The sequence below is a fragment of the Larus michahellis genome, chromosome 2, assembly GCF_964199755.1.
Source record: "Larus michahellis chromosome 2, bLarMic1.1, whole genome shotgun sequence".
In the NCBI taxonomy this organism is placed as follows: domain Eukaryota; kingdom Metazoa; phylum Chordata; class Aves; order Charadriiformes; family Laridae; genus Larus; species Larus michahellis.
The window spans coordinates 159,479,902-159,497,479 of record NC_133897.1 but is presented as its reverse complement, the minus strand read 5'-3'; the positions used below and the strand labels follow the sequence as shown (position 1 = coordinate 159,497,479).

The following is a 17,578-nucleotide window of genomic DNA, read 5'->3' as shown; positions in this document are numbered from 1 at the left end:
GGAAACCAAAGCTGCATAAATTACCACTGATCATGCTAGAGATATCGAAACTCTTTCCCCCTTTAATAGATTTTATTTGCTGAAATGAAAATGAAACAGATCCCCAACATGACAGATAAAAAGGCCCATCTTGGTGGGCACGATGCTGAAGGTACCATCGCCTTCTCGCCTGCTCTCAGGCACCTGGCAGCTCTGCAGGACTGGGTTTAGTGACTTTGCCTTATTAACTCAGTTTCCTTAGGCTTTTGTAAAAAATGGACTTAACAACAGTTGCCTAGAGCCAGAAGAAGAGCAAGGCTATGTTATTAAAACCCAGAATGCAATACCATTTTAAAATTCATCAAAGTGCTCAGAACAAATTCTCCAGAGATTGGGGGTTTAGTCATCCCAGGTTTCTCCAGCTCATTTAGATAATTGCCCTTGAAATAGTTGTCTTTCTTTTTTTTTTCTCTTTTTTTAACACTGCCATTTTGCAAGTATTCACTGAGCAGGCAGCTCAGCTCCACAGCTGCAGAAGGGCAGAAGAAACCTCAAGATTCCCACCATGCACATCTCTACTTTCTATAATGTGAGCCAACCACATCTGAGAACATCCAGATTAGTCATCTTACTGTAACTTGCCGAGATATTAGTAACTCATTAGACAGCTCAACTAATTAATAAACTAGTAAAATTCATTTCTTTATGAAGCATTTTATTAAATAATAGGAGACATTTAGAGAGTGCAATGTGTAAGTTATTCAGTATTTTGAACTACCAACATGGCCAGGAGACACTCAGTCTGAGTGCTTTCCCACCTTCTTGAAAACTATATGCTTTGATTGCTTCTGTCTTGGTATAAATTCATGCTGTCACCAAGAAAGGCAGTCCAAGTACTGTCACGTGAGGTTTATCAGGAAACTGATCAAATGAAACCGAAAAAAGTTTATTTTTCAGCTGCATCGTTCTTCTCTTGGTAAAAATATAAAACTTATATTGCAACATATAATTTTATTGCATTTTATTTGCGTAACTTCTATCCAAGAAAACCTAAAGATCATTACAATTTCCCATTAGATTGCTGCTGGAAATCATGTCAGCATCCACGGTAGTGCACCAATAGGTATTTTTTCCTGGGGATTTCCATTTAAATTTTCGGGCTTTTAATTTGTTTTCTTCCTCCTGGCACCTCTTCTTGACTATAGAATTAGAGGTACGGTCTTGTATCTACCCACGGTGCAGTTCAGGCAGAAATCAGGTGGCCCCACTGCGATGCACCTCTGGGGCAGGTGTCTACCTCTGGGCTCGACACCCTACTCTCTCTCTTTTTGTCAGTAGAATGAAAGAGGCAGTTTGGGCTGTGATTCATCTGACCTTTGTAGGCATCCGCTTCAGTATCTCTATTTTAAACGTCTACTGTTGTAGGATGAAGTGAGCTGCAACCTAGTTTCAGTTGTCTGTATTGACATCAGTAATGATAAAGGGAGCCTGGGGTGAACAGCCCAGGCAAAGACACTTTGTCAGATACATCCCACTTTTACAGTCTAAAAGTTGAGTCAGAGCTCACTAAAGTGGATGTAAAGAATCCCGTTTACATGGACTGAGTTTGGATCAAGTTTTAAAGGCTCTGTTTTGTCACTTACTTCCAGTTAATCTCATTTTTCTATATAGATATTGCATATGATTTCAAAGAGCGTGCTCATGGATCTGGGCATGACTCACTGTAGGGGTAGATATGGACATGAAGAACAAAAAAAGAAGAATATTTAGGAACATCTTTGTACTCCTGTACTGAGGTTTCTTTGTGCCTTGTATTTTGGGATATTCTGTAGAGATGCTTTGATAGTTCTGCACTCCGCTGAAGGACAGGGTGGCTAGCAGTATTATATCAGCTATAGTATGTGACATTTTCACAGGGCTTCTAAGTAGGAGAGTGGTACTGCTTGGCGCACGTTGAAGGGGAGGGCATGAAAAACACTGCACTTTGAAGGGCAGAGCGGTACCAAGACAAGAGGGGTTGGCAGAAGGCGCCGTGGAGTCATCCTTGTGATCAAAGTCTGGCTCTGTACTCGAGACATCAGACTGCAGATGAGCACATCGGGCTCCGCCACGTACAGAGCCAGGCTTTGATCACAAGGGTATATATTCATCCTACAAATATATATGAAATATAGTCATTAACTTCTGTGAGGTGTTCAGACACAAGGACAATGCAAGACCTTATTTGTGCCTGACTAATCAATGAGGGCTGGAAGCAGGAGGCGTGCCGCTTGCTTTGCTTGAGAGCTGCCAACACAGAGTAGAAAAGCTGCGGTAGGAAGGACATGGAAAGTTCAGATGCACCCGACTTTTCGGGCAGGGACAAGTTGATCTTCAACACAGCTACACCAGGTTTTGTTTATAATTTTTATAATGATTCCTTCCTTAAAATACATCCAGCAAACACCTGATATTGAATTCAACCCACGATCAGCGGCTATTTAGAACGAGTGGGGGCAGTGACAAGAGGACTTGATGTTGCATTCAGATTATATTATTAATCTATTATCCATATACTGTGTACAGGCTATTTTGCTATAGACTACGTACTGAGTAAATAATTAAGCAGTGACTAACCTTACAGAGAAGGCGGGAAACCCTCTCATGTGTTATTAGCCCCTCACAGTCTTCAGAAATGGATTGTAAGTAACCCAAAATCCTGGACTGTGGATGGCAGCCTTGTCATCAAATACAAAAAAATACCCTTGAGAAGATCAGTGAAAGCTCTGCAGAGGTCTGAGGCCGGGCAGCAGACACTCTGATTAGCTGCGGCCTCCAGAAAATGAAAATTCTTCCCTGAGCCCAAGAAACAGCCCATGGATGTAGTTGGAAGTGATAAAAAGGTCACTCAAGTGGATCCAAGGAGATTTAAGTCACAATACCATCATCCTGAAGCCCTTAGAAAAATAACAAAAGACAGGCTTCGAAGACTAGAGAGTCCTTCAGTCTAATGCTTACACAAATCTCTTTGTCATGTACCTGAGTCTTAAAGAAAATTCACCTTTGAATGAGACTGCAGAAAATTACCTAACAAATACACTTAAGCCCTCTGGCCCTCTATAGCAATGTGTTCTAACATCGTACACCAACAGTGGTGATACATTACAAAACTGCTGAGTCTCTAGAATTATCATCTTCTGCAGCACGAATTCCTAAAACAGATTTAAGCTGCCCAGTGCAACTCTTCTATAGCACTTGCACAGCCCAAATATCCTATCATCGTTTCATAATCGTACAATGATCATATCATCAGATGAGCGTGGAGAACTAAATTCCATTCTAACAGTAACGCCATCTCCTAAAACTAGGAGATTTTTTTAGTCAGTTCTTTTTTAGTCAGTTGTTATTTCTAAGAGTACTATCCAAGAAACTATCTGAATTTTTAAGTTCATTTTCCATGCATATTCAAACACGTGAATATTTCAAAATGAATGGAAGAAAGCCCATACTTTGCCAATATATTTAAAAGTTCAGTGGAATGACCTGAGGATTAATAACCCTCTCAGCCTGACATCAATCCAGTGTAAAACAGTAGAATGGCTAATTCCAGGCACTATTCATAACGAATCAGAGAAAAGTAAGGCAATCCATGCCAATCAGGACAGAATTAAGGAAAACACATTTTATTTCAAGAAAGGTATCTTGATTTTTTTTGAGGTTTTAAGTTTTCCTGAAACAAAAAAATCTCTACTATTGATGTAATACTTATGAACTTTGGTAAAACTTCTGGCATGGAACAACATTTTGATTAAGAAATTAGAGTTATCTAAAGTCATCACTGTAATTATTTAATAGATTAAAAACCGAGCAATTGACATTTCTCAGAAACCATTATAAATAGGGACTCATCATCAAGAGGATGTCAGTCAGCTCCTCAGGGTCACTCCTGGGCTCTGTGCTGGGTTAGTGCAATTCAGTGATGACTTTTCCATTCTTACTTCTTTCAAGATTCAGGTCGTGCCTATAAGCATGCTAGTATTTCCATGGTGTATTTTTATGGAAGCACTGAAAACACGTACAGCTAATGTATGAGGTCAGGGCGGAGCTTCTGTTGCTTAGGACATAATAAAATCAAGTCTGAGGTGACTTGTTCACTGACAAATATCCTTGGATTTGCTTCAGTGAAGTTTGTTAGACCACATTCTAATAGTGTTATCCAAATCATGGATTAGGACGAAGCCAAAGAACATATGTTTGTCACATCCTGTTTGGATGATACCAACACGACACAAACAGAACAAGCATATTTTGGCACGAAATGAAAGATATTTTCTTTAATCTCACAGTTGTTCAAGAACATGTCAGTTATCACATGGACTGAGTAATTTAATTCTATATTTTGCCCATGAAAATAGCTTCAATATCCTTTGCAAAACGTGATTATGAAGACAATCTTTAAATTTGTAAGATATGCTTTTCAATGGAACAGAGCAATGATTTGATTCTCTGTAGTTCAAATAATCAGCTTAATTTTTTCATTTGCAGGAAAAAAGGATTTTTTCTACCTGCTTTATTTTAAAACTTCTTGGGATATAAAAGCTTTCTGGTCAGTCATTAGCTGTAAATTGCAGAATGAAGCAGTACCCTACAGCATTTCCAGATGAAGTAGTCTGTTTATACTGAAAGCACAAGAGCTATAATTACTACATGATCACATTTGTATATCAAGGTCAGAATTCTGTGATTCACGCTATTGTTTGGACATAAAGGGAGTTGATTTTCAGCATGGTGGTGTACAACTACTATTATTGTTACATCAGTGACTGTAGAAACAATATTAACTTTTGCTTGTTTGAGTTTTTCTAGTTAGGTTAAATCCAGTTCAAGCATACAGGAAAACTGGCTGGTTAATATTTGTCCTAAAATATTCATTAGACATGCAAAATATAAATATATGTTATTTCTCTTCAGGTTGTGTATTCTATTATGGCAGGAAAAAAAAAATCCTCCAAAATAAAAAGCAATCCAAAATGGGTCACTAAATGACTTACACGTGAAATCACACAGTTTAACTGATATCAAATGCAGGTAATTAAAGTGTGTAAAAATACTTCCTGACCTTTTCCTCTCCTCTGCAAAATCCCTGCATAAGATTTTCTTCTTGACTATTATCCAATATATTGCCAATTTTTATATTCCGTTCCTGAGAATCCATTGGTTTTCCACACTATTTAACCAGTTCTAAAAGCTTAAAAATATAGAGAGTCTACTCATTATACTTATTAGTTAAGAGCTAGGATTAGTCAAGCACTTAGACTGTACCAATTAATTCAATAAGATTGTGCATATTCATAATCAGGCACAAGAACAAACGCTTTCCTCATCTGAGGACTAATAGAATTTGCTATTGTATTATTGTATTATATTAAATTGTCACCCAGCTGCCATTAATGTCACCTATTCTCAGCTGGGCCACTTTCTCTTACTTAAGCCCCAACTTTTCTTTCTCTTTTCAGGTGTAGGTGTCCCTAGGTAAAAAGCAATCATATTTACCCAGGTTGGCATTGTTCTCTATCTGTTCTCAGGTTTTATATTTCCTATTCACTTCTTGCTCCCACTCACATACTGTCATGTATAAGGACTTTACATAAATCTGATAGTGTTACCTTCACATTGCCAAGGACAGTTGGGAAGCACTCTTTTTCTTTTTTTGGGGGTGAGAAACAGATGCCATCTTGACACAGCCCAAATTCTACTAACGTCCTTGGGTTAAGAGCTTCATAAAAGCTGTATTTAGCCTCGAAAGACTCTTTATCCAGACAAAACACTTGCATGGGCGTGACAACTTTGGAATTTGCCATCTGAACATTGCTCTAATAACTTGTTCAAGGTCACCGAGACAGTGTGTTGAACCAACATGAGCATCTTCATCACTAGGGGAGCATCATCTCTCTAGGCAAGCCACATATGTCTCCTTCACAGTGTTGTTCGTCATTGATCAATCCTGATAACATCAACCACCTAGATTTCTTTATAAATATTTTTCTGTAAATAAATAGGAGACCTAGAAAGGGAATAGAATCATAGAATTGTAGAATCATAGAATCATAGAATGGTTTAGGTTCGAAGGGACCTTTAAAGGCCACCTGATCCAACTCCCCTGCAACGAGCAGGGACATCTTCAACTAGCTCAGGATAATCATCCTGTAACACTGAGATCTAACTACAAGTGCTTGTAACGCTGCCTATAGCACGTGGGTAATTAAATAATATTCAGTAGCTTATTGTAGCAGATGCAAGGAGATTCTGTGACTTTTTGGACTTACGAAAAATAAATTACCATCAATTCTAAACATAATCTAATGTAGATCAGTTACTTGTGAACTTAGGTCAGCATCTGATTTAGAAAGCAATGAGCCATTATACATTTTTTTTATTTTTAAACTAACATTGCTTTGATTTGAATAGCATAAAACTATAATCATGAAGGTGACTGTTTTGCCTAAGGAGATGGATAATATCATTAAAAGGAACAGATGTGTTGTAAAGTTAAACAACAAGCAGACATGTCATCAGGGGTTGTGCCAGATCCAGGGTTGCCAGTTGCTGTAAGACTGTGGTACTTGGTTGTCTGCTGGTAGAAGACTTTCCCAGCCCACAAACACCAGTGTAGCACCCAGGTCCTCTTCTAACACCTTTTTCCTGCACATAGCATAATATTCAAGCATAATATTCTTGGTTTAAGGTAGATACTTCTCCTATTACACCCTTGCCTTCATATCAAAGGACGCACCTCTTCCTTAGGGACAGAGACCTTAACCATTTCTTCTCCCATCCTGCCCAGCTGGTGGCATACCTGGTAGAATCTCAGATCCTTTCCAGACAGTATGAAAAAAACTGAAATCTGCTGGTTAAAGAGATGTCTAGCCCTCCTAATGGCAAGAGGGCTCTTGACAACATAACTTGAAAGTATCCTGAAGGCTCAGAAACAGAAGGGAAAAGAGATATAATAATATCCCATCCAAAAACTTTCATGTTGCAATTTTTAATTAAATCCCATGTGTCTTGGAGACAGGGATTTTTCTATGTTATTTTTAATGTTAAGGGTTGGCAAACCCCCAGACCCACATGACATATTTGGAAACATAAAACAAACAGGACAAAACCCATAAACAAACTACAGCAGTCTCTGGTGAAATAGGTCAACAGTGTAACAAGACTTCTGCTAGAGAGAAGGTAAAAAAAAAAAAAAGAGTCATAGAGGAGGAGATGTGCTTTTCCTTATGGAATCAAGTGGTGTGCTCAAAAGGAAACAGGTGGACTAGCTAAGCAAAGGATGTGATCTGGAGATGGCCTCCCATGCGCTCTCCATCTGCCTTGGCCCTTCTGTTTGATCCCAGTCTCATCCTTATGTCATGTCTCCCGTTCTGCCAGCCTACCCAGTCCACATCTGTCTGTCTCATGAGGCTTGTCCCAGCCTCCTTGCTTTACCACCTCATTTTTAAAGGCAATGGCTTCTGGGTAGTCTTCTCCTTCCCAGGACCAATATATAGCCCCAAGCCCTGGTCGATCTTTTTCCACCTTGTCCCTTTGGACCCACCATGGAGATCAGCCCAGCAAGTCTCAAAGTGAAAGGTATGTCCTGCTCCTACCCACCTCCTCCAGAGGCTCTGCAGCGTCTCCGTCACCTTCCTTTCCCTCCTGCAACACAAGTCTTAACCTGGAAATAGCATGCAATATAATGGTGGAGAAGGCTGATGAACAACTGTCAAACCACTTGTCCATGTCCTGGTATGACCATCTCCCCACACCCTCCTCCCCTCTCCTACATGCAGGATTCCTCCCCATCAGGCCACTTCTTGCTCCCAGTCTCTTTATCCTTCAAATCGTATCTCCATCTTCCAAAAAAGATCAGTCTGGTGCATACACCTGACAAGGAATTTTTCAGCCTGAATGGTTAGACTGAAGTTATCTCTGAAAGCAGGGTCTTCTGAAGCGTCAGACAACTTGGACAGGTGACATGACCAGCTCTGCGCTCGGTGCAGCTGAGTGAGTAGTTGCCACATTGAGTTAGACCAAGAGCTTTCCCAGTCAGCTAAATGAAGCCCTTGTGTAGCAATTTTTAACAAGCTGTTATGTTCAGGGGATTTCTAATGGATCTGTTTACCACAATGAAATTCACAATATCAAATGCTGTAATCAAAGAAGGTGTGATAAATTGCCACCACTGAAGAATTAATAGACTTTTTTTCAAACTGCCTGTTTGAATAAGTGATCTTGTCGGTCCCATACCTTCGGTCAGTTTTACTTACTTGATCTTTTCTCCTCATCTAGGTAGGTTTCTGGTCGTGACAGATGAGACATGAGATCTTCAGCTTCCAGGCTTTCAAGTTTTTCTTCAAGAGATTCACTATGGAATCGGTAAGAAAGAAGAAAGACATAAATATAAATAACCAGTTTAAAGAGTAAAAAGCAGACCAGAATCTATGAAAAATGAGCCTAAAACAAATTGGTTTTATCAATTGCAACACCTGCCAGTTGGTTTTTTCTTTGCTTAATGACACTTTGGACATTACTCCAGTGGGTGTTTTTCAGAAAGGTCTAACCTATTGACCCTTGCAAGGATCAAAAATTCCAATAAATCAGTAAATCCTTACAAAACACTGATCATCTGAGCAAGTACTGAAACAAACACTAACATTTATTATATATTTTGCTTTGCTTTCATAGATTTCAAAGCTGGATAAGGGGGGCAGGGTATATAAAGGACATTTTTGTAACTCCTTTCAACTCATCTATATCTGCTAACTGATGTTGTTTTAACTTTGAAAACAACAAATCTCTGAGATCAGCCTGAAAAATCTATGGCAAGATTTGTGCGGGGGCTTGAAAGAGGAGGGCCTCTCTTCTTCTCGTGATGTAAAGTGCTGAATAGCACACAGTTGTCTAAATATGCTTTTGTTTATTCAGTCTCTGGATGGTGAGCGCTCTTGTTTTAAAGTTTTTGCTGTGTTTCATTGAACCGCTAAAAGCTACATTTGGATTGCCTGACTTGAACCCCCTACAACAACAACATTGATGGTTAAGGCTGAAGTTTTCTTTGTACCTGGTGCACTGGCTGGAGCTATCCTGGCACAGGTCACTGCTCCCTGCGTGGCCATCGCAGCAGTGTGGGACTTTCATCTTTTCTTCTTCCCTGAGGGAAACAGTGGACCATATTGCACTCCAGCCCAGCCAAGAGGGGTGAATCACTGCTGCTGATCTTCTGAAAACCAAATAAATACTCCTTTGGTGCATTTGCTTTGTCACACGGCTACACATATTTTTCCTTTTTAAGTCCATGATGCCTTAAATAAGCAAGAGTTCAGAAGTCAAACAATCATCTTTTGAAAAGTATGAAGCTATTAAGCTGGATATTCCTATTTGATTTTGAAACAGCACTTAAGTTTTTATGTCCTACTGCTCCTAGATTTTCTTGGAGGAATAAAATAAAAAAACAACCACCAACAAGCAAATAAGTAGTGGCAGGGTCACTGAAATTAATGAAGCCTGATTTCCTACGGATTTGTGTCTTGACTGCAGCTCCTGAGGAGGTACAAACCATCAGTGAAACTCTTCCCATGATTGGGACACTTAACAGGATCTTTCTCCTACATCGATTATCTTGATAAAGAGCAAGATGAGGGTGAGCCTTTTCTATCCATAGGGGCAACAAACATCTTTTCCCTCTGCCCATTTTTATTTTCCCACAAAACTTCTAGGAGATGAAGAATTTGGATACCTTTCCTGCCCCCCTTTCAAAATTGCTTGGATCAGCAATGCATTAAAAAAATCATATGAGGCAGGACAGATGAGCAGATAATCACCCGCTACCGTAGTCAAGGGAGAGCCAGCTATCTTAGGAAGCAGCAAGCTCAATTTCAGTGGTTAAAAGTAGAAGCAAATGAGTAATCAGAGAGAGAGGCTGCTGGGATGAACTTGTAGACTGAAATTCTGAACTTCTTTATTTCATTTAGCACCACATGAACACTGACCCAACAGAGACTAGGTCCACACAGCAAGATCAGTTTCCAAAAGCTTCCAGGTGGTTGTCTGCCATCCTGGGTTTTAACAGAACCCCACAACTACAACATTCAAATGTCTACTTTAATAAAACATTCAGACCCTAATTTTAAACATGAGTAATTTTTGCTTGATGACAAGCCTTTGAGCATTTAAAGCAGATATGCCTCAAATTACTTCAGGTCTTATGTATTTTCCAACCTATTGATCTCCTTAATTAAAAAGCAAACAAAAAACCAAACAAAAAAAACAACCACACAAAAAACCCCACAAAACCCCAAAAGATATCACTCCTGAATTGAAAATTTCCTATGCTAAGTTCAAGTTTAGAGTCTGGCCAAGCGATGCATCCTCGGAAATAGAGGCTTATATAAAGGAAATGCAAAAGTGCTAGTGAGTTCAGCAGTTGCAAAGGCCTTTTTTATAACATCCAACATCTGCAGATTTATTTCCAGCATTTCTCTTACAAGATGCTCTTTAGGAAATTAAGAAATGAAGTACGGTCAGTAAACACTATAAACCAGCTTTTGAACTTCAACTCTGTGGGCCCATACCCGCGCATGTCTGCAAGCTGTGTCTTAGAAAAGCTTGCAAAAAGCTACAAAAGACTTCTGCGTATCTGTTTAATGTGATGGGGTCTTGGTCCCACTTCTTCCACTAAATACTGCTCTAATGCTAATAAATTCATAATACAGAGGGAAGAAAACCCTCACAAAACCAGATCTCTCTGCTTTATATTTTCGCATCACGAACAACTAGTAGAAAGCAACCTTTTCATTTACCTGCCAATCCTTTTTGTCTATCCAATAAAATGCTGATGAAATCATTTGGCCTGAGAGCCCTTCTCATCCTTCAGCTATTTTTTTTGAAACTCCTACAATAAAATGTATAATACAAATACTTAGTCCTGATATAACACCACTCAGCTGGAAAAGCCCAGTGTGCTTTAGCCCGGAAAAATAAATGTAGTTGTCTGAATTCCACAGATAGAGAAACGATGCACACAGAGATCAAATGCCATGTCACAGCTGTGAGTGGCAGCTCAATGACATGATTCAAGGTCTACAGAGCCTTTATTTCATTCTCAAACTGCTTCCCAGGTTCATTTTGGCCTGAACCTCCAGTTTTACTGCAGGCAAGACGCATGCTGCCATCAGCATACATTTAGCAGCTTAGGTAGAACCAGAGATATGCCTGGATAATGACACAGCCATATCATTTCCAGAGGGAAAGAGAAAATATTGAAATGTTTGCAGTATGGGTTGAGGCTTTATTTCATCCTCTTTTTATTTTGGAGAGCTTGCTACGCCAGCTGCCCTGCAACATGTTCATTTCTGCAGTATCACTCTCGGATTTTAGTCACTGCTATTTCTCATATTAAAAAAAAAAACCCAAAACCAGCCACTATGATTATGATTCCTGTTTGGGAAGGACTCTTATTTCTCTTGTTTCAATCACAGAATACCCCTTCATGATATATTGGCTTTGTCTTGCTCTTTGCAATTCTGCTAGTGTGGCCTGCTCTTATGCTGACGTGTCTGCTGTGCCCTTCCCAACAGTCATAGAATCATAGATTCATCTAGGTTGGAAGGGACCTTCATGATCATCGAGTCCAACCATCAACATAACATTGCCAAAACCACCACTAAGCCATGTCCCTCAGCACCACATCTACATGTCTTTTAAATACCTCCAGCGATGGTGACTCAATCACTTCCCTGGGCAGCCTGTTCCAATGCTTGACAACCCTTTTGGTGAAGAATTTTTTCCTAATGTCCAGTCTAAACCTCCCCTGGTGCAACTTGAGGCCATTTCCTCTTGTCCTATCACCTGTTAATTGGGAGAAGAGACTGACTCCACCTGTCTACACCCTCCTTTCAGGTAGTTGTAGAGAGCGATAAGGTCTCCCCTCAGCCTCCTTTTTTCCAGGCTGAACACCCCCAGTTCCCCCAGCTACTTCTCATAAGACTTGTTCTCCAGACCTCTCACCAGCTTCATTGCCCTTCTCTGGACTCGCTCCAGAATCTCAATGTCCTCCAAGGATTTGGTTGGAGTCAGCAGTGCAGGGATAACCACGCACAAGTTTCCGCCGTGCTGGTCCTCCCCCTCACCAACATGGTGTTGGTGGGTGCTGCTGGGAGAGCAGCTCTGGTGGGGTCGGCAGGCCTTACATGAGTGTCTCCAAGAGCAGTGAGCATGCTCCCATTTGCACCGCAGGCAAGGGTTAAATTTGCCAGAGGCTCCACTGACAGTTTTCCTACCCATCAGCACTCATAAGAGTTTGACATCTTTGGACTCTCCAAAATACGGTCCTTACAGAAGAATATACTGCTGGGGTTTTATATTTTGTAGCTGTTTTAAGGGCTCTATTTGAATTTGCTCTCTCACAACACACGCAGTATTACATTTTCTATGAATTGAAGTAAGGTTTCTTAAATGAGCATCTCTAACAATAAACCTCCATGCAATTAAAATACCAAATTCAGCATACCTGCAATAAAAAACAATAAAAATAATTAAAAAAAGAGCATGCCTTCCCTGTCCTTAGCCTGCTGCCTCTTGCTGCTGGTGAGCATTTTGCTGTTTTTCTCTCTGGAGGATGCAGAGGTTGCAGGGGAACAGCTCGTTGCTTGTTGTTGTTACTGTGAGCCTGGAATGCCATTACGTGTTTGTCTGCATGACTCTTGATCTTGCATGACAAAACCAAAAAACAAAGGCAAAACTGAATCAGCAGATTAGTCAGCTTAATCTTGTGAAACTCAATGCTGCACTTCATTTTCAGTGCTGTTATTTTCAGCTGTCCTTTGAGATGGCTATTTGAGCTCTCCTATCGTTCAGTCAAGCTACTTGCACAGGACATTCGAGTAAATAAGATGCAAAATATATCATTCAGTGGAATGTTTCCGAGGTTTTGGTTTAATCTTTTTTGTTTGGTACATATAGCGTTAAAAATGCAGGATCTTAATGTTACCAAAATGTCATTTACAATGAGAACACAATGGGTTCTCTTTTTGCTATCGTATTAATATTGAAAGAATGCAAAAAGAACCTTTTGTTTAAGCCACTATTGATAGTCGTAAAGGGCTTTTAAACTTATACTGCAGTTTCTGAGACAGTTGCTTATGTTTTCTTATCTAATTTTAAATACCAAATGAAGACAAATGCTCAGAGATGCCAGTATTAAAATTGAAATCAGCTGATCCTTGTATTCAAAACAGTCCCAGCAGCAACAAAAATTGTTGATGCAGCTCATGTAGTCCAAAAGCCATACTGGTAGATACTGTCGCTTAAAAATACAGAATTGCAAGCAGCATATTTGCTGCATCTGGATTTTGGTTTTCTGCATATACAGCAATACGATTTAGACAAGAACATTTTTCTTTGACTGGAAAGTTACCTGACTATTCTGTCCCAATTACACGATCATTTGAAAGGTTTGTTTGCAAATGTCAAATTCAACAGCCTTCTTTCTCAAGCAGAAACACTTTGCAGTTTACCATGTAAGTTCCCTTCAAGCAAATTAGCACCAGTCACAACGCGTGATGTAGGCTTCAATGTTTAAAATAGACTTTGCCTTTTCCTGTGAGTACATCATGCACTTGTGTGATATTAAATGTGTAAACATGCTGCAGGTTAAAATACGTAGTTGTTACATTTTGTACAAGGCTCACCCAGCAGATAGGACTGTCCTCGGAGAGGACTCTGCTCCAGGAGGTGAAACTCCTCCTGACTAAACATTTCCTGCTGAAGTACAAAGTGTTGATCTTATGTGTCCTTACATAAACGGGGTGGTTTTGTTTTTCAAAACAAAACTATGGGAGTGTCATCAACAAAAAAAGTTTACTGAGTTTTAGCACATGAGATACTCCCAAACCAAAAGCCAAACTCACCCTGCTGAGATTCTTGTTGATTTGAAGCTGCTTTTATCCCCTAAGTCCAACGTTCAACTCAAATGAGAAGAGTGATGTGCAGAAATATTAGCAGATATTCCAGTACTTATGGCCATGAATTCAAATAAGCATTTCCCATTAATTCTGCCAGAAGTTATCTGAAAATGAAATTATACAAATGTAGCAACAGCAATTTACCATATAAACGTTTTCTCAGGAAATCTCGAACCAACTGTATCAGGGATCAAATGCCATGGCTGCCTTATGCCATAGAGTGATCCCGTACAGCGAGCTGGAATAGGAAGGAGGATGGGAAGTAATGCTGACTGCTGTGTTTAGCTGAAATGGATGAATATAACACCAAACCACAAATTTATTCACAATAGCAGTGTAGTGGAGCAGCATAGCCTAAGGATATTTTCCTGATGAGTTTTAGCACGCCACTAGTTCTGTTGCTGTTTGCTGCTGAGCTGGTGATACTCCCCATGTTTGTGAAGATGCTAAGTAGCACAAAAAGAGCAACTATACAGTTCACTAACAAAAGCATGTGTATTTCAATGATTTGATGTTTTAATTAAACGCTAATGGCTGATCTACACCACTTTTATCAGCAGTAATAGCCAAGATGGGAACCTTCAAAGTAAAGAAATGAGTGTAGGTGTAAACTCTTGTTTGCAAAGCGGCATCATCTCTTTCATACTTGGGCAGAAAAAAAACCCAAATTTGCCATGTGAGATGCTGGTGTGACTACGTCTGTACTAATCAAGAGGAGTCATCTGCACAGTAGCCACGTGCAGGGTGATTTCCTTCTTCAGCTAACAACTCACTTCGCCACTGCACTGACAGGTTGCGAACGGCCCTGGAGGCAGCTTGTCTGAGCATGCTTGGCAGCGTATTTGGTACACAGCCAGGGACCTGGGTCAAGCTTGTCTCCAAAACCCAAGCAGCAACCACAGCGGAGTTTGTATTTGTGAGCTCGCTACCTGTGCAGCAGGCAAAGGTGGCCGTGGGGGTGGCCTCGGGGCTGCTCGCTGTGGGCAACGTAATCATAACCCATGGGAGACCCATGACTGGCTTCCCCACAGCTGAAGGGTTGATACCGTGAAGAGCTGACTTTGCATGACTAAAGGTAGACAGCAAAAAGACAGCCCTGCTTTTGTTCAGCAGGGCCACAGCCTCCTGTATCTGTCTCCTTATCTATAGTGGAAAGATAATCTTGCTGTTCCCTACCTCACTGCTGTGCACTTTCAACAGTTAATTGCGTTGACGACACGGGGAGCTATGCAAGTGCAACGTAGCTCTTCACCCCTGGCACATATCTGTAATGTTTGAAAGTTCGCAGCAATGACAATAGTCATCATCACCTGATGACTACAGCTCAGGTCTTGTGAATGAACTGATGATCTCAATCTAAACATGACTGGAGTACTATGAAATGAAAAATGCCATAGTTAATATTCAGCTAATTGCAAAACACCTGTATTAGTAGTTTGTGCTGTCGTTGCTATGTTCCTTAGCCTCTCCCTAAGCACTATCACCAATAGAGCAGAAGTATTATCAGTTTGCTGTAATTAACTCTCCTGTTGGCACTCACAGTTAAAAAGGCCAGGGAACAAAATGGATTTGTAGACTGAATCACTGGGTGGGATGGCAAGAGAGCACAACTTCCTTGACTGTGATGCACCATCAGTAAGGAGTGCGCTTTCCAGGGCTGCTGGGTCCCTCCTCGCCTGTGCTAGCTCATCCCAGGATGGCCACGGAGATGCATTTCACATCAGAATACCAGGAGTGAGATAAGCGTAACTTCTACTGGCAAGCCTTACATGAGAAAAAGGCTGCGGCACAGCCTCCCCCAGGATCTCGCGCAGACGAAGATAGCGGTAGAGCAGACGCCGTAAAATATAACTTTCACACTCTGCTGATTATTCTTTGGCATTTGTGAAGTGAAACAGTGATTTCAGTTAGTGACAATTTATAGAGAGGTGCATCTTACACATTTAGAAGCGAATCTCAGATACCGATCGCAATTCAAAACAGGAAACATGGTTAAATCTGAAATCCACTAAAAGCTATCTATCTGAAACAGTTATATAATTTGAGTAGTTTAAACGTAAGCACTTTTTTTACAGGCCAATTGGATGATTTGTTTTTTATTAACATCATATTAACTAACTAATCTTGCTTCCAGTGAGTTGAAGTGAAGATAATCCAAGCCTAAAGAGGCCATGCCCATAGGGCTATTTGCTCTACTAGCATTCGTATAGGGGAAGAGAAAATGCTGCTTCGAAGCAGCAGAACTGAGCACTATATTCTCTTTTAATAGAGTTAACAATTCCATAAATGTCAAAAAACCAGACTAATAGGCAATTATGATTGGTAGCTATTGATCTTCCTTTTTTTATCTTTAGGCCTTATGTTGTTCTCTTTATTTCCCAGTATTCTCCTGCATTCATTCTATTTTTCATTTATTTACTATTTCATTTTAAAAGATCTTTTTTTTTTTTCCTGGTGAGGAGACACAGAAGCTCAGCTACTGCTACTCTCTGCTATGCCTTTATTTCTGCCTCTCTTCACTGCCCCAGTTTCCCTGGCCTGCCTCCTCCCTTTGTTGAACACGCTCTTCAATCCTGCAGTTTAAATTTTCTCTAAATAGCATTAAAGAAATTATGTCTGTAGCAATATGTCCAGATTTGTGCACACTTTTTGGGGTAGGATTTGTTTAGGATAGCAGATGAAGTTATTTTACAATCAGAGACCAGTGCTCAAGCTCAATAAGCTCAGCCTGAAGACGAACAATTCAACTTTAACAGTGAGAGTACTCAATTAATTAAACCAGTTTGGTGTGATGGATTTATTCTCACTTGAAATCTGCCAGAGAGGGACCAGACCTCCTTCCAACGTGAGCACGGCAGCTGACCCCCAGACCCTGGGTCTGGCTCAGGAGCGGCTGTGTGACAGCCTGTGATCGATGTTCTGCAGGAAATTACAGGGGATGACCACAGAGGTTCTGCTTGGCCCTGGGGCCGTACCCCAGCCCCTCACCCATCCCTTTCCATGCAGGCTTGGCACACCGACGCAGCTCTTTTTGATACTAGGAAGAACTCTTCTGTGGCCCAAACGCCCAGACAGTTCTTCACCCTCCTTTCCATACTGCTTTTGATGCCACCAGCCATTTTTATCTTCTTGATCTCTCTTCCTCCTCCACTGCTCTTAACGAATACGATCCTCAATTGATTTTCTTCCTACACCTTCAGTTGCTTCCTCAGTGCTTTTTTTCTTTTTTTTTTTTTTTCCTGCCCAAATCCATTTTGCAGTGCAACTCCCACATGGTTCTTTTCTTGGCTTCCTCCTCCTCCTTCTCTTGCCTACTCTACCTTTCAGAGTCTCATGACGTTTAACAATCATCTGTACGAGCCTGAAGCCTTTGTGCCGGAAAGCCAGATCACGTGAAGCAGCAGCAGCAGCAGCAGCAGCAGCAGCAGCAGCAGCAATCACATGGCCATATGGAGGGCTTCTGCTAAGGCAATGAAATCAAAGAAACATGTTCAGGCACGACCACGTCTCAGGAGTATTGGTCATATTTTTGCTGGCAGAACTGCATACAGATTGTTTTTTATGGGTATACACCAATCAGGTATCTCCTTTTTTATGCTTACTCAGGCATCACA

General features: G+C 40.6%; 1 protein-coding gene across 6 annotated transcripts in view; it reads left to right on the top strand.

Annotated features, from left to right (window-relative positions):
* ASAP1 (ArfGAP with SH3 domain, ankyrin repeat and PH domain 1) overlaps positions 1-17,578 on the top strand; it is a 193,813-nt gene that overhangs the window by 42,057 nt on the left and 134,178 nt on the right. For 5 of the 6 annotated variants that reach the window (XM_074577833.1, XM_074577825.1, XM_074577829.1 and 2 more), the window contains one exon: positions 8,293-8,379. In XM_074577833.1, coding sequence (XP_074433934.1) covers positions 8,321-8,379 — 59 coding nt within the window. In that variant the 5' untranslated portion in view covers positions 8,293-8,320. The remainder of the gene's footprint in view (positions 1-8,292; positions 8,380-17,578) is intronic. The other variant, XM_074577830.1, reaches the window with a different exon arrangement.